Source organism: Lepidochelys olivacea, assembly GCF_965140295.1.
Source record: "Lepidochelys olivacea isolate rLepOli2 genome assembly, chromosome: 5".
NCBI classification, from domain to species: Eukaryota; Metazoa; Chordata; order Testudines; family Cheloniidae; genus Lepidochelys; species Lepidochelys olivacea.
The window spans coordinates 13,946,870-13,967,733 of NC_140415.1; the positions used below are offsets into that span (position 1 = coordinate 13,946,870).

Genomic DNA, 20,864 nt, shown 5'->3' on the forward strand with positions numbered 1-20,864 from the left:
CTCGGAGGACTGGGGGCAGTTTGTGTGTGCCTTTCGCTAACCTGCATGTGGAGAGGGAGGCCTGAAAGGTAGTGCTCATGTTTCCAGAGGATGATGGAGTCATGCTGATCCATAGCAGGCACAGACAAAACTTCCTCATACTAAGGGCATGTCGTAGCTAGGTGCCTTACAACTCTGGGTACCCCTGGGAAGTATCACAGCCATCACTACAGTTGCTTGTGGCACTTTAATTTAGGCTAAAGATTGTAGGGACTTTTATTTGCCAGTAGACCTAACACAGTCATGGGGTAACAAAAGCAGTAAATGCAGAGGCAGATTAATTATAGCAATTTAGGATTTCGACAAGAAATTGAGCATTAGGGACAGGCACATATTTTTCTTCTTTTATTGTTGCTCCATTTGTTTTTTTCTCAAATTCTTATTTTTAAAAAAAATCACAAAAATTCCAGTGAAAGAAACCAACAACATTCTGTTGATTAGAATAATGTTCTCCTCAGGAAAAATAAGAATTTATTCTGATTAAGAGAATATTGTGTTTTGGGTTTTTTTTTTTTTTGTCACTGGAATTTTTTTTATTTGTTTTTTTAAAATAAGGATTTGAGGGGGGAAAAACAAATGGAGCAGCAATAAAGGAAAAATATTTAATTTCTAGTAACAATTTAGGATTTCCCCAGAATCCTTCGATGGAATCCTTTTCTTATATCCCATTATTCTCCCTCTAAATCCTAGCCAAGTACACGGAAAGATTTAAATGTAAAGACAGGATTGTGTGTGTGTGTTCTTGATCTCTCCTTTTATAAACCTTTCAGAATTAAGGAAGAACTCTGGGATCCTCTACCAAGTCAGAACATTTATTTCATTCTTCCCCCAAAAAAGGTTTTTGTGATGTGTGCGCTAATTTGTATCATTATTTAGCTTTTGTATCAATGGCCCTTATCACCTTTTTGCTTGCCGCAGTTGTTAATTCTGTTTTGTGGATTCTTTTCTTTGAACAGGTGTTATTCGAACTTGCCCGATATCATGCTCCCTCCACAATTTTCTTGGACGAGCTGGAGTCAGTAATGAGTCAGAGAGGCAATCATCCTGGGTAATTGACGATTTAGCTGGCGATAGCTTCAAAATAATTCTTTTAAAGATCAACACTTACTAGTGCATTGACCCTGTTACCATTAGTTCAAATAAGGCCTGCACCTACTCTGTGAACTTCAATAGAAGCATGATTGGGCCCATAGAAAGACCTATAATTTAGATCCTAATGACAGAATAACTATTTTGAGTTGTATTTTAACTGTAATCATTTTGTTTTAGATTTAATTTTTTAAAAATAATTTTCTTTAAGCCCATTTTTAACCTGCAAGGCTCATGCCTGAATAATTCCAACAATAATCCACTATAAATCCATAGATATCCGAATAAGGGGTGGTACAGAAGAACACATGATGAGCAGCGTGGGATTAACTGGGATATGTTGGCCCAGGAAGAATATGAGTGGGAGAGGGGTACAAGAATACAGTTATGAATATCTTTTAAAATAAGAACTGGACTGGAGGAAACAGTGAAGGGATTCACAGAGAAGAATAAGAAGATGACCTTTGACTGCAACCTTTTGGATGGACTAGTTGGGGGTGACAGGGTGAGAGACAGTAAGGACAGAGAGGGAGGCAGTTGCATCACTGTGTAAAGAAATTACTAAAGCATGGACGGGATTTGTAGCAGCAAGAATGAAGCAACATTAATACTGCCATCCGTGACAATACACACAGTTAAAGTTTGAGAAAACTGATGGGATTGGGGGCAAAAACGATTTATAGATGTTGTTTTTATTACAGCATATGCATAGGGTGCCCTTTACAGAGGTTTCTAGATGCTTTGCATACCATGTCCAGGTGTTTATATGTGCTCATAAAGAATGTATACAGCACACTGTATTATAAAGATGCAACTTGTAAAATCACTGCCAATTAGTGGCTATAAAGTATAGGCCAGCTTTTGCACTCATACTTTTTTATAACTCTCCCTGACTCCAGTGAGTGGTAGATCAAAGTGGGATACATATCCAAGAATGAGGTTATTTTATTAAATATTGATACAGCACAATATGTCAAGATGACACTTTACAGAAATAAGACCTGAACTGCAGAGCATACACACTAGGCTTTCTTAGGGCTTGATCTTGCAAGGTGCTTAGCACTTTGGATCAGAGGCCTCAATCCAGCAAAGCACTTAAGCACTTGCTAAAATGTTTGACTGTATTGAGGCCAGAGTTCTTAGCACGTTGCAGGAACAAGCCCTTAAACCTCATCTTTTCTTAGGTGGGATTCCTAATCCTCTGTCTCAAAGAAGAATTTTTGGCTTTTACTGTTTCAGTTCTTCATGGTCTGTTTTCTTGGGAGCAGACAAAGACATGAAGTATATTAAATTCAGTAGTAAATGTCTTTCTGTGCCCATTTAAATTCTCTCACAAACTCTTCCGCTTTATACTAGTTGCACTGAATACATCAACAATGTTAGTATGTTAACTGCAACCTTTACCTCTGTAAGTTCTCCTACATAATGCTAACCCAAGGCTTAGCAACATTTCCCTCTAAATACTAACTGTGGTATTTACTCATTATTTTGTATTAATCTTCATGCAAAGATAAAACAAAATATATATTTTTCTTTTACTCCATTAATAGTGGATTTACTCCAGGGTAATGCACTGAAATGAGTACTGTTAAGTAATCATCAGGAAGCCTGACTTAATGCTTGGATGTTAGCTAAGAGTACTTAATCATGCTTTGAACTGGGACAAAACTGTGACTATGGGTCAGCTGCTGTGTCTTAATAAAGGTGATTGCATTAAAGCACTGAGCAAACAACATTTCTCTGAATCTTGATAGCGGTGAACACGAAGGAAGTCGGCGGATGAAAACAGAATTATTGGTGCAGATGGATGGCTTGGCCCGATCAGATGATCTTGTATTTGTTTTAGCAGCTTCCAATCTGCCATGGTAAGAGATCCAGAGAGTACATTTTGAATACATTTGCATGAGCCTCTAAGCACAGATAAAGATTTTATTTAGACTCTTGCAGAAAAAGCCTTGATATTTGGTTAAAGCATTTAAAGATTAATTTGGAGCTTTCACTTTTAAATTCTACAGTTCTTGCTATTTGTGCCACATGAGAATAATCCATAATCAAGTGGACATATGCTGGTGTGACCAGCTGCTAATATTTAAAATGGAGTATTTGACTTTATACCCAAGTTATTTACTATATTCAAGCTAAGAAGGGCTTCAGCATAGAACTGTAAGGTGCTTAAAACATCCAGTTCTTAGAAAGATACTCTATAAATAGGTTGGATTTTATTGGTATTAATATGTGACTTTTAAAAGTAGGGGGATAAAACCCTTCAGTTTCTTTAATTTCATTTAGATCTAGAAGAATAAATGGTCTGTTAATGGAAAATACAATATAGCATCATTTAGTGTCTTTCATACAAAATGTATCCTAAAACATCTAGAGTTCAGAAGGAATAGCAGAGGGAGAGAATAAATGAAATGCTATGGAGCTAGAAGATCCTTTCTTTCAGAAAAACCTGTGATATGAGGGTAGAGGGTAGGAAACTCAGCAAGATGGATTATTTAAGAAATCATCCATGCAGCTGGCAAAGCCCTTGTGGGGAATAGAGTGGGGTTCAGCAGGGAAGAGATGCATGGCAACAGGAAATAGCTAAGGAGGGTGCTGCTTTCCCCTAGCAGCATGACTTCAGCAGGGGAAATGTGATGCCCTTCGCTAAGTCCTCTGCAGTTGTGCAGTAGCTGCCAATGCAGGAGTGTGTCTCTGTGTTCTTATATTGTGCCCATCACCATAGCATCGATGGTCTAGGAAGCAGCATCGATTCCTAATGGGATACATTCGGGACAAGCTGGGGAACAGTGCCACAGAAAGTGGCTGATTCCTAACTCCATACATCTTCCTGCACCCAGACATCATGATCCCAATTTCTGTGGTGAACCTATATAAGGTCTCTTTTGTAGCTTCCCAGTGAAGACATGGGGAAAATGGAAGCAGAGGTAGTATTTTCCCCGTCCTGTGCCCCCTAATGCATTTAGCCTGAATTGGGTTGCTTCAGGTCATATAAGCAGAAGAGGACTGATCTGGCCTCAGCCAAAGAGAGAGAGATGATGTATAGTTGAACTGTTCTGATTCTACTCAGCACATGTACATCCTACCCAGTTCAGTACAATGTTTTTCGTACTTGTGAATACCAATATAGTTTTCCTACAGAAGTTAGTTTATCTGTATTGCTTTATATGCCAAGTCTAATGACAGAAGTGGATGCAGGGAGAAAGCTGTTGTAGCCATGCACTAGACCAGTGGTTCTCAAATTGTGGTCTGTGAAGCACTTGCTGGAGGTTTTCAGAGAGCTGGCAGATCACATGGTGTTGGTTTCTCCTTTATTTCCTACTACTAAAATGAATTTAAAAGATGGCAGATATATTGAATGCTTCCCTAGCATTACTTTCCCCTTTGAGCAAGTGCTGTAGTTGATATGTGATCATGAATTGAAGGAGAGGTGATCCATGGGGTCATGAATGAAAGGGAAGGGCAAGACAATCTGTATTAAACTATAGCGCACAGTACGAAAACGTTGAGGACCCCTCGGCCAAACAAAAAGCTTCTGTTTCTACTCAACAGATGTTCACAGAAAAGTCTCCGTATTAATCAATGACTCTTCAGTTTTACATAACAGTGGCAGCGCACAAAATCTGACTGAGAAGCACATCCATTTCTGTAGCACTTACTTAGCTATGCATTGTGACAACCACATAATGATGCCATCTGAAAGTGGCTCAAGATGAGTGAGGGCTCCACACCCACAAGAACCACATGTTTTGTTGCTGGCTTTTTTATTTTGATTGGTGGTTCTCTGGCTGATTTTCACAAGGACACCCTAGGGGCATTTGTTGGAAGAGCCTCATTCTGTGACTGGAGATCCTTGGTCTATGACTGGTGAGTTGTCATTTATACTGCAGCATACAGTTTGTCTGAACGACTGCGGTCAATGTATCTACAACTGCTTTCATTCAAATGAATGTGAAAAATCCTTAAATTACAATGCATAATTTAATTCACTTGTACAAATCTGTGTTTTACATCATCTCTGTCATGACCCATTTTATATCCTCTTGGAAAGTTTTCACTAATACTTTATTCCCCACCAGAGTTGGAACTAATTTATCCCTTTGTAGGCACTTTCATCAGAAAGGCCAAGGACACAGTGGCCACCGAGAATGAACTCCCCTCTTAACCTATAAGTGGTTTCTCCAAGTCAGGATTGAGGCAGGTAGAGTTTTCAAATGCACCTAAATTACTTACGTGCCTGTCCAGTTTTCATAAGTGTCGTAGGCACTTAGAAGCTTAAATCTGATTGAAACTCAGTGGGACTTAGGAATTTAAGTCACTTAAGTGCTCTTGAAGATTTTATCCTGCATGTTTTACCTGCTGTGGAATAAATAGACAACTTCAACCTCATAACAGCACTTTCTGTGAGCGTTAAATGATAAAATGAACAAATCAATTAACACAAAGGTCTCTGCATTCTCTTTTCATCCTTATATATAATGGTTGGTGATTCTGTGGTTACATGCACAATAAAAATCAAAATCAAAACCATCATCTGCCTTTTATGCATTTAATTGCAATACTTATTATGGCACATTCTGTGCTGACTTACTGTTTGGGCAATCCTGTAGATTTAAATCCGTGCAGAATCTGGCCTGTTTTGTATTACAATACATACAAGAAAAATAGATCAGAACAGGATTAATTCCAGTCTAAAACCACTAATATCCAATTGTTTAAGAAAATACTTTGATAAGTAGCTATTGCACATGCAAATAATTATCTTTTGAGGTGAATGGTTAATATATTAATAGCCCATTTCTCCCTATGTGGTTTATAAGTAATGCACTATAAAAATGGTAATTTATTACAGCATCACTACCCTTTTAAAAAAAAAAAAAAGCCTTGAACAACCCATAATTCCTTTTCATGCTCAATTGCTGAAGTAGTCCTTGAGGTAGCTAAGCTTCATGCAGCAGTACAATATTAAAGGATGTTCAGTCTCTTTAGAAAAGTCAAGTCTTCATGCCTATGCACACTAGTTGAGACTGTCAGAAGCCGTTGTGACGTTGCACACCATCTGTTTTATGGAAATATGCTTATGAGTGTGAATATGATGTAACTGGAATTGCTTTATGCAAAAGGCCTCTTTAAAGTATCGTAACAGGTTATAAACTACTGAATATATTCCTCCTATTTTGTACGCATGTATCATTCTTGTATCTGAAGCTAGAAATATGAACTATAACTCAGAGGTCCTATTGCAATTATGCAAAGTGTGGGCCATTAATGGTGGTTTAGAATCTTGATGGCTCCCACTGTCTAGGACAATTGGTTGTAAATGGTTTATTTACCTGCAAGCCTTCCTGTGTGCATGTGGGCCAACTCAGGAAGAATGGAGACTAGGGGTCTTACAGTGACATATGACCATGTCACATGATATTGGAATCCAGCTTAATCTTTGTACTTTTCCATTGATGAGGTGGGGGTGGGGACAAGCACAAACAAAAGATTCCCGTCTTATGCCAAAGCTATAAAACGGGGTGGAGCTGAACAAAGAGGGCTGTCAGTCATGACAGAATCTCTGCTTACCACCTGAGATGTCTGCTGGATTTAACAAAGACTGGACCAGGGGAAAGGATTGGGCCCAGACTAGGAAGGAGTCTAGACTGTGAAAGAAGCTTACTGGAGCATCTTTGAGGGTGAGATATTACCTGTAATCAGCTTCTTAATTTACTAGGCTTAGACTTGCGTGTTTTTGTTTTATTTTGCTTTGTGACTTACTTTGTTCTGGCTGTTATTACTTGAAACCACTTAAATCCTACTTTTTATACTTTATAAAATCACTTTTGTTTATTAACAAACCCAGAGAAAGTTATTAATACCTGGGGGAGCAAACAGCTGTGCATATCTGTCTATCAGTGTTATAGAGGGCGAACAATTTACAAATTTACCCTGTATAAGCTTTATACAGAGTAAAATGGATTTATTTAGGGTTTGGATCCCATTGGGGTCTGGGTGCTGGAGACAGGTAACCTGCTGAGCTGTTTTTAATTGTCTGCAACTTCGGGAGCATGGCCCAGACCCTGGGTCTGTGTTGCAGCAGGCTGGCATGTCTGGCTCAACAAGGCAGGGTTCTGGAGTCCCAAACTGGCAGGGAAAACTGGCTCAAAGGTAATTTCAGCACATCAGGTGACAGTCCTAAGGTGATCTCTGCGGCCGAACCCGTCACAGCTGTAAGATGGAGTCTAGAGACAGCAGGATGCCTGGCCTCTGTTGAGGCAACCGTGAGAGTAACCTCCCTCAGTTTGTTTTCTAGACAAAAAGATCATCATATGCATCTGATCTTTGTATGTGATTCATAATCTCATTATGAGAATAGCTGTGCTAAAGTGACAATACAGTTTTGACTATTTCAGCATTTAGTTTTGGACCACTTCACACTCCAGAAATGATACAAAGTTTGTACAAGTGACCACTTTCACATGTAAAAACGTACAATTCAAAATTGCCCATTTTGATTCCAAAATTAACGTACGTTCAAAGTAGATTTAGAAACTTGGAATTTGGAAATATTTGAATTTTTCAGTATATATTAAAAAAAAGACTACAGGCACTTGCATCTGAAATAGTCCCAATTTCAAGCAGAAAACCCTGAAATTTCAAGAAATTACACTATTCTAAAAGATTAAATAAAATACCAAGACATTTTCAGTGGGACTACTTGTGTGTCAAGTTACTCATGTATAGATGTTTGGAGGACTGGGACATAAATAAGGATTTTAAAAGTCTGTGTGAAATCTGGTTCCATTGAAGTCAGTGGCAAAGTTCTCACTGACTTTAGTGGGGCCAGGATTTCACTCTATAACTCTAGGCACCCAGGGCCAGATTTTCAAAAAATCTCAGCACCCAGCAGTTGCCAGCGAGACCCTTCGCAGCCAGGTCTGCAAAAGCACTCAGCAATCAGAGGACTGAAATCTTGTGAAAACTTGGCAACTTATTTTTGGAGCTGATGTTTTCTCAGAATCTGTCCCCCAGTTTTGAAAGTCTTGCCTTTTGAAGTTTTAGAATTTCATTTCAGAATTTTTAAAAACCTCTAAATACTGGTCAGATTTTGCCCTCCATTACACCCAAGCAACATGGGTGTACTCTCACTGGCTTGCATGGGTACAAAGGAGGGAAGAACTGGGCCTAGAGCACTAGATGGAGACTTCTGAAAATATGAATAAATTTAATTTAGAAACCTGCTTTAAGTAGGTGAAACTCCATTGAAATCCGTGTTACCTGCTCACACCCGCACCATGTATACTGGTCTTTTTTTTTATTTTTCTTAAATACTTGTTGGGCTATGTTCAGTCCTAGTGTAAGACCACAGGGCTGAATTTATATGCAAATAGTTTTGCATGTGAATTGGGCTTTTGGCCCGAGGAGGTAGTGGAGTATAGAAGGGAGATGGAGTGGAAATAATGGGAACAAAGTAGTACAATAGGGCAAACAGGAAGTAGTATATTTGGAAGGAATTGGAGCATTGTTCTTACTCATTTTCTTTGGATTCATATTTATTTTTATACACTGAGGGGGAAGGTTTGTGGAACCAAGAATGGCCGAGTACTAATCCTCATTATCATATTGACTTCTTCTGTAAATTTGGGAAGTCAATCAGCACATCTGTGTCCCCTTCCCTTCCCTGCCCCCCCAACAAATCTATAGGTAATACTAGCCACATCACATGTTAAACAGGTGATGCTGCACACATACACACAGTAAACTAGTTGAGGTGTGGAGAAGGCCTTGAAGAGTTAAAGCATTATATAAGTGTCAAGTATTATTCGTTAGCTCTTGTATGTCCGTTGTTTTCCCTTAGTTATGCAATTAAAGAATGTATTACCCAGCAGTGCATTTAGTGAGTTGTATTTATTTCATGTATTTGACCTACATATATGTACCAGATTTGGTGGTGGTGAAGAAGGCTGATAACAATGATTTGTACTTTTGTAGTGCTGTTTGGTCAGCTGTTGATCACAAAGGTGGGTAAAATGGCTTTGGAAGAGGGAGTTACCCTTGTCTCCCACTTTACAGCTGGAGGTGACTGAAGCACAGAAAGATTGTTTCTGCAATTGTCTCTCTATGACCTTGGGCAAGTGTTAGGAGTAGAAGCTAGGTTTCCTGAGTCACAGCCCCATGCTCAGCCTAGTAGACCACGGTTGTCTCTCTTGAGGGGAGGAGTTTAATTCAGCAGCAGCTCTTCCCTTTGGGACAGTATGCTGAGCTCTTGTCCTAATTTGCTCTTGGGATTTGTAGTCCAGGAGATACCTGGCTAATACCAAGTTATACTGTGTGTCTCACAAAAATTAGGATACAGCCCTAAGTGTCATTTTAAATATTTTTTTATTCCCCACTTTTTCAGCCTTGTACTGAACTAGATTTTAAAAGATTTGTTTATTTTGGATGGTTGTTGATCCGATGAAAAATTAATACCAAGATGCTCTTAGTTGAATGGAAAAGAAGTCAAAACAAAGCGCTTTATGCATTCTTATCTACATTGCAGTATTTGTTATAAAGCTTATTGATCTTTCCATTCCATTCAGCAATCCCTCCTTGCTGCCCAGCCTGGCTTCCTGTTACTCATCACAAAGCAGTGTGGTTTATTGACAAGTTACTTGTTGAAATGATTAAACATAATTAAATAAAATTAAGGCTTTGTTAACTAAAAGATAAAGTGATCCTTAACTATGCTGTTTTCCCCCCAGTACCTTTGAAGTCTTTCCTAACTTATTGATTAGTTTAATTTACTAGCACAGAATAGGATTATTTGCCCTTCCCACCCAGGCAATGGTCAAAATGTAGGTGCGGGGACATAGCATTGATTAACGAACAGCTCTGAGGGAAGAAGTCAAAGTACTAATGGTACATTGAGAGGTACTTTCTTTTCCATAAGTGTGCTGACAAAGATGGGGTCAAGGACAGCTAGACCACAGAATCAAAGTCAGGCCCAGAATTACCCTCTGCTAATAAGGTCCTTACCTTCAGTAGATTGCAGGGCCCTAAGCTCCTTTCTGCTCTAAGAGATAGATGGAAGCAAATAAAAGTCAAAACAGGCAGAAAAGATACGGGTGCAGAGATGGGTGTGCCGCACAAACAAAGCAGGTGCTGTCTCTCCCCAGAAACACCTCAAGCCAGCCCCGCATGGTCAGGACTTCACAGCCCTGGAACTGTGTTTGGGCAGGACGGAGAACCCTTACTCTTTGTTGCATTCCCTTCCCAAACCAGTGGGAATACTACCAGTAAGCGCAGTAGGAGCTAGTACTCCACAGAGCACTGCTTTTGCAACATTACTATTATTAACCAAGCACCATATCATATCCTCCTGTGGGGGGAAAAAACTATGGGTAGAGGGTTCTGTTTTTCCCTCAAGCAATCCCCAGCTCGTGCTCTCCTCAATAAGAAGCGTTGTATGTATTTAAATGGAATAAAGGCCCCACTGAGTCAAAGGTGTTAACACTACTCTGTCCAACTTTAAACAGTTGTATAACAAGTTTCGTGGGTGTGGGGAGGGGGAGGGTTGGTATACAGAGACCTCAGCTTGCAACCACACCATTAAAAATCCTTTAAAACCTTTTGTTAAAGATGCAATATGTAAGATTAGAGATACAGAAAAGGAAAAACAGTTGAAGTACTTAAAATGTAAATGATTGTCAGGCTTTCATTTCAAAAACCTCTCCTGTGCCTTTTAGCTGAAGAGAATTTGTAGAAGGAAACCAAGATGTTTACCAGTCTTTTAGATGGTCATAACTGTCCTGTTTGGGGTAAAGAGAAGAATTTTGTTGAGGGGGCTAGAGCAGTTGTTAAATCCTGGTCCCATTTCCTAGAAGGCAAAAGAGACACGTGCAGAAGAAAGAAAATGTAGCTTCTGTCTCTGGTGTTGATTCTCATTAGCAAACTCACTGCTGAGAAACACAGGCACAGCACACAGTCTGATCAGCCACTCTGAGATCTGGCAAACTTGTAGAAGCATCAGGTTTTTTTAGGCATTATATTTAGCCTCCCCTTTCTGGTCACAGGCTTACAGCAGTGTTGCAAAATACATGGTTTTGGCCAGCTCAGCTGCACTCTTATTAGAGAGAAGGAAAAAGGCAAGTGATAAGAAAGAGATATAAGGTGGGGAAGGAAGAGAACACACATGGAGAGGGATGTGACAAACTTACATCCCCCCTGGTAACTGGGATTTAGCCAGAGGATGCAGAGGTTGCAGTGTCATATGGCACCCCCTCTCTGGCTGGGTCTGATCAGGCCATCTCTCAGATTAGGACGATGAAGGCCTGAGGTCTTAGGTGGTGGTGGTGGTGGTGGTGGTAGCAGCAGCTTGCTCTTTCTCCATCTTTCAGTCAGCCAGCATCACAGCCAGCCTTTCCCCTCCAAAATCTCTTTCTGAGGACCTGAAAAGGGGAGTGATGGGCAGAATAGCCCATCCCATCATTATTTAGTCCATCAGTTAGGCCTAATTTCAATTACTACACAGAATACACAGAATACAAAGACACATTTCATAGTGTCGACATACCCTAAGTCTAGTTGGAAATGCTGTGGCTAGATGTTCTGCTGTCAGCCAACTGTTCTGCACAGACTGTGGAACATATTTTGAGGCTCTATGGGTGTGGCTTCTCTGCAGAAGTAACTGGTGATCAGCAACCTGGTCCAAACACCCAGGTTAGCCTAGTCCAGGTGAGACCAGCCATACCTGAGTTACTGTGCCCTGCGTGGTGCTGCAACCCATGCCCTCAATGTGTGTCACTGGGACATCTGGGGGCATATCCCATGGTTCTCTGTGATGCAGTAAGCTGAGGCGCTTTACGATTCTTTCCCACTGAATTGTGGGAGAATTCAGAACTTGTCTTTTCTTCGGGACACACGGGACATTATAGGACCATTGACAGTCCGGTGGTTTGGCCTTCATCCTCACTGCAAAGTGGGCATGTCAAAGGTTATGTCTGAACATCACCCCCTGGGGATGAACGCAGGCACCTTACTGACCTCATACATCATTCCCTAGCCAACAGCAGGCCCCTGGTCTGGCTCTGGGGCTGGCCCTCTGGCTGGCTCTCTTAGCAATTCCACCCAATCCAGGGGACATAACGCATTCCAAACATGAAGAAAGATTGTTCTTCTTTGAGGGATGGTCCCTATGTGGATTTCAAACATGAGGGCATATGCCAGCATGTCTGATCTCAGAGGGCTCAGGCTGGCAGTGCTCTAGGTCTGCTTCTTTCAGACTGCCTCCCGCACTGGCCTGAGTTCCTCCCTTTTGAAGGGCCCTCCCCCAGGCCTGACAAGCTGCACAGGTGCAGCAGGGGTTGGGGCTGATTGTGACCCCAGGAGTTCTTTAACCTCTGGTTGACTGGGCAGGGGATATCTGCCCCACCACAAAATGTTACTAGTCCAAAGTGAAAGTGGCAATCGGGCTTTAGCCTACTGGGCCAGCTAGCATGGGTGAAAGCACCACCTCACACAGCTGAGAGATTTGCCTGTGTGGAGAGGGGTTAGGAGCAACACCCAAATAAGAACCTGAGTTAATTCTGCAGTGAAGACTTATCCTAAATGCAGGCTTGGACGCTAGGCATTTACTTGAGAACCTAGATGTAGCCAGGCTAAAGGACTGTCATTGCAGGTCAAGGGGCAGATCTCCACCTGGTGTAAATTGTATTCAGTAGAGCTATGATAACTTACACCAGCTGAGGATCTGCACCAACAGGATTTCTAGCGTCCACAGCTCTGCTTCCTCAGGCTAGATGTGGACCATTGACTTTCCAAAACTAAGTCACAACATGAGAGAGCACCCGGCTGAGGAGGCATCCCAGCATATGTGACTCCTTTCTTTGTTTCATAAACATTTCTCAGATAAACTCAGCTTGAGGTAGGTGACATAAACCCCTTATGCTGGTCAGACAGACATGTCCGAGTAAGAGAGAATTAAATGTGAGTTTGCATAGAAATCCATTTTAAATTCCTAGCCAAGTACATCCCTTGTGAGGCAATGCATTGGTATGGGCGGGTGGGGAGGAGACACAAGATTTCTCTTTCGGCTTTGGTGTCTGTTCCAAAAAAGTCCTTGTGGTGGGTGAAATTCACCCCTGAGCAAAAGAAATATGCAAGGCCTAGGCACCACTTAAGGCCTAGTTATCTGTTGGCTCGCTGTTAGTCATATACAATAAATATAACTCAAACTGGCAACAAGTCTCAATAAAAATATGCATTGATTTTTAAAGTTCTCTTATTTATTTATCAGGCCTCGAGAAGAGGTGCTCCAGTGTATTTGAATGAATTTCCCAGCTCTTCTTTAAGATCTGAATTGGCTGGGTATTTTTTTTTTCAATTTGTGTTTACTCAGTCTTTGCCTGCAAGCACATCTAACAACACTCGTGAACCTGATCGGTTCTTTTCTAAGGTGCTGAGTACTACTGCTCCCAGTGACTTCAATGGGAGCTGTTGAGTGCTAAGTATTTTTGAACACTTGTTAAAGCACTTAAATGTAGATATAGGAACTTAATTTAGGCATCTGTTTAAAAAAAATTAGGACTGTTGATTAATTGCAGTTAACTCACACAATTAACTCAAAAAAACTAATCGCAATTTTAAAAAATTAATTGCAGTTTTAATCGCACTGTTAAACAATAGAATACCAATTGAAATTTATTAAATATTTTTGGATATTTTTCTACATTTTCAAATATATTTATTTCAATTACTACACAGAATACAAAGTGTACACTGCTCACTTCATATTATTTTTGATTACAAATATTTGCACTGTAAAAATGATATACAAAAGAAATAGTATTTTTTCAGTTCACCTCATACAAGTACTGTAGTGCAATCTCTTTATCGTGAAAGTGCAACTTATAAAAGTAGATTTGTTTTGTTTTTGAGTGCAGTTAAGTAACAATGTTAAACTTTAGAGCCTATAAGTACACTCAGTCCTACTTCTTGTTCTGCCAATCGCTAAGACAAACAAGTTTGTTTACATTTATGGGATATAATGCTGCCTGCTTCTTATTTACAACGTGTTGTAATTGAAATCAGTATATTTGAAAACGTAGAAAACATCCAAAAATATTAAAATAAATGGTATTCTATTTTTAATAGAGCAATTAATTGCGATTAATTTTTTTAATTGCTTGACAGCCTTAAAAAATTATTTACCAGTGGGAAATGCTATTTATTATTAAACAAATTACATGAGCAATCTCCAACAGTGATAGAAGTAGGATTCACTGTTAGGTCAAAAGTCTGTTGTAGATAAGCATTTTGAGCTCACAGTAACTTAACTGGGTGTTTTCCATACATAGTGCCCTAGACATCACTGCAAAATTCCATAGCATCCCATTTACACTGCTCACCAAGGGCCAAATTCTGCTATTTGCATGAATGTATTAATCTTACATGCAGTGAAGGGACCCTGGTTCCATTGAAGTCAATGGCAAAATTCTTATTACTTCCACGGGGCAACGATTTCATGCTAGGAGTCAGAAAGGGAAGAGCAAACTCATGGTGCTTTGTTTAAGCCCTGCCTACAATCCCAAATTCCACCAATATCCTGGAATAGCTTGCTGTCTCTGCTAAAATGATAAGCATGATATGGTGTGGTGATATAGGTTGCTATAATTAGGGTTCAGAGTCAGGAATGTGCAATTATTCACAGTGCTTTTGTTTCACTCAGTCTGTCTGGCTGTTTGCACTGAACAAGGTACCTCTAAGTCAATTTCGCACTTAAAAGGTTTTCGTTGCAATCATAAGGACTAGAAAATGTTTTAAAATGAACACCTGAATTCTACAGGAATGGAGTACACAGTAGAAGATTGGAGAACTTGTAGGTTTATTATTATATGCACGACACCTGATTAACTGAGATGTGAATTGATTTTTATTTAGACAGGTTATTTTTGTTAATACTTAAGCTCAAAAGCTTGAAAAACAGTTAGGAGAAAAGAGGTCTTTTAAAATAGATTAACACCCCCAGCCTTTGGCTTAAGGGCTGAGAAAACCTCACACACAGGATACATGAGACTTCCAAGGAATCCTCCAGGATAACCAAGACTTGACAGTATTAATATTTTTTAGGAAAAAAGAAGCAGAAAGAAAATAAAATATTTTAAAAGTTAAAAACTCTTTCAGGCCTTCTTTACGCATCACAAAGAAGCAAAAATACCAATATGGGGCACATATCAATTTTTGTCTTTTTCTTTGCAAATCATCTTTAATAATCTGAGATTACTAGTGTTTTCAGCACCTTGGCACCTTTCTCTTTCAATGGTTTGCCTATTCTCTGCAGCTTTTACTAAGGATGCTCAGCCCTGTGGGGAATATTATTACTATTTATTTGTATTCCCATAGCACCTAGGAGCCCTAGTCATGAACCAGGACCGCTTTGTGCTAGGTGCAAACACATTAAAAAAAATGGCATGTGCCCCAAAGGGTTTATAATCTAGTTTTTGCATTTATTGCACCTTTCATCTGAAGATCTCTGAGCAATTAGTTAATCCTCACAACATGCCTGAGAGATGAGTTGTAGTGTCCTCATTTTACAAAACGGGTGACCCAAGGCATAGAGAGGTGAAGTGACTTGCTCAAGGCCAGACAGTGAACTAGTAGCAGAACCAGGAAAAGAACCTACAACTCTTGACTCCATATTCCAGGTCCCTAGATCATGAGTCAGGAACCACACAGGTAGAGTTAACTGGCAACAATATGGGGTGGTGATGATGAATTACTATTTTATAACCAGGTTGAAAGGATCACCAGTAGCTTTGAAAATGCAAAGTGGCTTCCCGCAACAAGCAGCTTAGTTTTCAGAAGTCCAGCATCTGTACAAACACACCACCTTGCTGAGAAGACTTAGCCCCATTTTCTTCTTCTTTAGGGAATTAGATTATGCCATGTTGCGACGGCTGGAGAAGAGGATTTTGGTTGACCTCCCAAATAAAGAGGCACGACAGGCTATGATTCAGCACTGGCTACCCCCTGTGAGCAACAGTAGAGGAGTGGAGCTGAGAACAGAGCTGGAGTACAGCTTGCTAGGTCAGGTGAGAAGACAGCGAAGTGGGTGCAATTCACCACTGGTAACTCAGACTCCTGAAGTCTTTCAGCAAGGGAACTGTGGGAATGTGGTGAGCCTGATTCTGCTGTCATTGAAACAGATGTGAACTATACATGCTACAAGTAGCAACTATAAACATGGTAGCCGGGTGAAAGGGAATAAAGCTCAAGTTATGAAGGTGAATGATGGGAGGCTTAGGGACTCTTCCTACAAGGGGACATCAGTGAGAGCTGGAGGTATTGAACTTGTCTCAGTAGGTGAAATCACCAGTTTCGCATGACTCAACTTGGAAGTCAGAGATGTATTTTGATGCCAGTATTGGGTCAACTTTTCACTGTTTCAGATGTAAACACAGAAAAAAATTACTATAACTGTATACCTCTGGCCCTTCCTACCACCACAGTAGGGTCTTTCAGTTTATATTGGAGATGAGCATGGTACAGCACTCTGCTGAGTAGGAAGAATTTGTCATGGATCTAGTGCAGTATGAAGGAGCATCAATAAAGTGAAAAGGCTCACCAGGGCATCAATCTCCAAGAGCTCAGATATTTTCCTTACAGAGCCTGAATTCAGGCTGTCGTCACCCATAAACTCTGCTGAGAATAGCTAATACGTGCTCAGCTGACCATGGTTTAGTTCTGTTCATAGAGACATACAGCATATTTCAGTTTCTATTTCAAAAATATTCTGTCTATGAAATTGAAACATAATGCTTAATATTTAACAAATACAATGCACTAGAACTGCAAACATAGGGTTGTAGAACCAGCTGTCGATTCTTGTGAGCCTTTGGCCCTGTCCACGCTGGACAGAACAGTGCTACCTGTGTTACAGCTAGCCCCGTTCTTATCCAAATGTGGCATGATTATCAGCTGAATCACTGGCTGGAACTAGAACCTCATTATGTACAGCTTGGTACAAGCTCTGCCTTGCTATGCTCTCAGGATGGTTGGGTTTTCATTTAAAGATGATTACACAGGGCCAGGATTTTTAAGTTAATGGCAAGCATTTGCTAACACACATTTGTATACATCCATTCCTTTATGCCTGTGCCAATTGGTTATTTGGGCACATGCTTTGCCGGTTGAGTGCATAGGATGCACACAAATATCAGATGTGTATATGTATATGTGTGTGTGGGAAGTAGACGTGCACTGAAGGAGGTGTGCAGTTGTGCATGCCTAAAGACTTGTCTACACACAAACTGGCACCAAAATCCTTTTATTTCACACTTGTTATTTTTGTGTGTGGACTCTCTTTATTTCGGATTAAGATGCTCTTAACCCAAAATAAGAGTATCCACATTCAGATTTGCAAAAGATGGAAAGCAAAACAGTTATTTGGGCGCAGGTTTTTTGCAGAGCAGCCCTAATGTTGAAAATCAGTCCCATTGGTAGTGCTTGTATCACAGTAGTGCCTAGAGGCGCATTGTACTAGGCACTGGACAGAAACATAGAGCATAATCTAGAGCCCATTAAAGCCAGTGAAAAGACTCCCATTGACTGCAGTGGGCTTTGGAGTGGGTCCATAATGAGTTTACAATCAAAATAGATAAGACAGACGGGGTGGGAAACAGACACAGAGAGATGAAGACTTTATTTTACCTGCAGAAAACTCTCCTTGAAAAAACAAATGCGTGATTTGCTAACACCTGCATACAGCAACTCTGCATTCAAACGAACAATGAAGTAACATGAGAGTATACACATCCATCACATGCAATAATTCATAATCCTGTGAATTGCGATCTTGTATTAGGAGACAGAAGGATACTCTGGCTCTGATGTTAAATTGGTCTGCAAGGAAGCAGCTATGCGGCCAGTGAGGAAAATCTTCAATGCTCTTGAAAATCATCAGCCAGGTACAATAGCTCTTATAGAGAATCCTATGTGAGAAATGCTGATCTGTCGTTGTAACACTAGGCATTATATATTCACGTACCAGTAGGTGGAGCTCTCTTATTTGCTTAGAAAAGTTTTAAACTGTATGTTTGTAAAAACCTAATTAAGCCAACATTTCCAAAACTCAGGTCATCTCTTGAAGCTGTCATTCGCTGTGCACTGAACACAATAAGAACCATTTTCTCTCCTGCTATGTCCAATCTTCTGTTTAGTGTATTAACCGTTAAGTATGTTGCATTATGCACTGGCTTAAAGAGAGCACCTCTTAGCACTGATCAGCATCTCATTCACTTTCAGCATTTGGTCAATTTTCTCTCTCCAGGTAGCAGTAATTTACCCGAACTCCGACTGGACACGGTCACCACAGCAGATTTCCTGGATGTGATCGCTCACACCAAGCCCTCAGCAAAGAATTTAAGTCAGAAGTACACAGCCTGGCAGAGAGATTTTGAATCTGTTTGAAATAGCTTTAGACTTTGAAATCAAAGATACCCACTATCCAAAACGGCATCTGTGATTGGGGTTCAGCTACAGATAGAGGGACTGAACTATGATGGAAAAGGAATTATTAATTTTTTTTCTTCAGAAAACTGAATAAGAGAATCTGTACTTCAAAATCTGCAAGGTGCATTTTTAATTTACCATGTTCAATGATAATTAGAAATTGGTATTCTTTATGGAAAATTAATGTCTACAGTGAATATGCAATGAAGATTCTAGCACTAATTTTATGCATAAACCTTATAAATTGACCAGTCTTGCACAATCTTCATTCATTACAAATGATTTTCACTTCTTAGCCCTGGTCTACACTAGGACTTTAGATCGAATTTAGTAGCGTTAAATCGATGTGGACAGGTGCAGGTTTACACGATGAAGCCCTTTCTTTCGACTTAAAGGGCTCTTAAAATCGATTTCCTTACTCCACCCCTGACAAGTGGATTAGCGCTTAAATCGGCCTTGCTGGGTCGAATTTGGGGTACTGTGGACACTATTCGACGGTCTTGGCCTCCGGGAGCTATCCCAGAGTGCTCCATTGTGACTGCTCTGGACAGCACTCTCAACTCAGATGCACGATTGTTTGCCGTTGCTCTGACGCAGGGAGGGGCGACTGACTACATGGCTTACAGGGTTGGCTTACAGGGAGCTAAAATCAACAAAGGGGGTGGCTTTACATCAAGGAGTGTTTCAGGCAGGACTTCACGGAGGGTTCCAATAAGAAATGGTGCACCTAAGTTATTCTTATTGGAACAAGGAGGTTAGTCTGGCCTCTGATTGATACATGGCTAGATTTACCTCGCTGCACCTTCTCTGTGAGTGACTGCAGTGTGACCTAGAGGAATGAGTCCCCTAGACGGGGGGCGGGGGGGGGAGGTTTGCAAATGAGTACAAAACAAATCTGGTCTATTTCTTGTTTTGATACACTCCATCTATCTTTTACATCTTTAGCTGGCAGCAAACGGTGCAGAAGGACTGCATGCCATCCACATCTCATAGCTGCTCGGCAGAAGATGGTACAATAGGACTGCTAGCCATCCTCATCTCTTGCCTGCCCGGCAGAAGATGATGCAATAGGACTGCTAGCAATCCGTATCACCTGCCTGCTCACCATAAGATGGTTCAATGGGACTGACTGCAGGACTAAAGAGAATGACTTGATCAAGTCACTCCAAATTTAGTCCCTGCGCCCATGTCTGCCCAGGCGCTCCTGATCGACCTCACACAGGCGACCAGGAGCACCTCAGACATGACGATGATGGCTACCAGTCCTATTGCACCATCTGCTGCCACAAGGCAATGGGTTGCTGCTGCTGTGTAGCAATGCAGTACCGCGTCTGCCAGCACCCAGGAGACATACGGTGACAGTGAGCTGAGCGGGCTCCATGCTTGCTGTGGTATGGCGTCTGCACAGGTAACTCAGGAAAAAAGGCGCGAAATGATTGTCTGCCCTTGCTTTCACGGAGGGAGGGAGGGAGAGAGGGAACGGGGGCCTGACGATATGTACCCAGAACCACCCGTGACAATGTTTGAGCCCCATCAGGCATTGGGATCTCAACCCAGAATTCCAATGGGCAGCGGAGACTGCGGGAACTGTGGGATAGCTACCCACAGTGCAACGCTCCGGAAGTCGACTCTAGCCTTGGTCCTGTGGAAGCACTCCGCCGAGTTAATGCACTTAGAGCATTTTCTGTGGGGACACACACACTCGAATATATAAAACCGATTTCTAAAAAAACGACTTCTATAAATTCGACCTAATTTCGTAGTGTAGACATACCCTTAGGGGGAGAGGAGCAAGAGCAGAAAGCTTATGTCAGAAATAGCGAGAAGATTAGTGGCTCCTGGTACTCAAACTAGTGGATCACAACCAATCTGGCATTTACTAGGAAGGACTTGTGTGATTGCCAATGAAGCATGTTACTTTTTTTTAATCCCCATCTGGGATTAAATTCAGCATCTATTATTGCCTGGTAGTCATGGTCAACTTGGTAAAGTTTTGGTCTGGGATATAATTTGTTCATGTATCGATGTCTTGATCTGTTTTATCCATCCTATTCAATTTGGTTTTGGGTTAGTTTTTACCCAACTAGCATCAATGTCATTTGCTTTTAATAGGGTGCTGTAGTGCTCATCAGTATGTTACTTGTTGAGGAATCAGAGCCTAATTTAAATTACTTATTACTTACTTATTAGCACATGTAGCCGAGCTCCAGTGAAACAAAGCATTTATTCTGTTCTAATAGCCTTTCATCCTTCCTTTT

The 20,864-nt window shown here is 40.8% G+C and overlaps 1 protein-coding gene across 5 annotated transcripts in view; it reads left to right on the forward strand.

Annotated features, from left to right (window-relative positions):
* The window catches only part of KATNAL2 (katanin catalytic subunit A1 like 2), a 58,595-nt gene extending 38,614 nt beyond the window's left edge, over nucleotides 1–19,981 (forward strand). For 3 of the 5 annotated variants that reach the window (XM_084628960.1, XM_084628958.1, XM_084628959.1), the window contains 5 exons: nucleotides 996–1,087; nucleotides 2,883–2,993; nucleotides 16,025–16,187; nucleotides 17,960–18,062; nucleotides 18,425–19,981. In XM_084628960.1, the coding sequence (XP_084485086.1) occupies nucleotides 996–1,087; nucleotides 2,883–2,993; nucleotides 16,025–16,187; nucleotides 17,960–18,062; nucleotides 18,425–18,564 (609 nt within the window). In that variant the 3' untranslated portion in view covers nucleotides 18,565–19,981. The remainder of the gene's footprint in view (nucleotides 1–995; nucleotides 1,088–2,882; nucleotides 2,994–16,024; nucleotides 16,188–17,959; nucleotides 18,063–18,424) is intronic. The other 2 variants (XR_014711736.1, XM_084628961.1) reach the window with 2 other exon arrangements.
* Nucleotides 19,982–20,864: the final 883 nt, after the last annotated feature.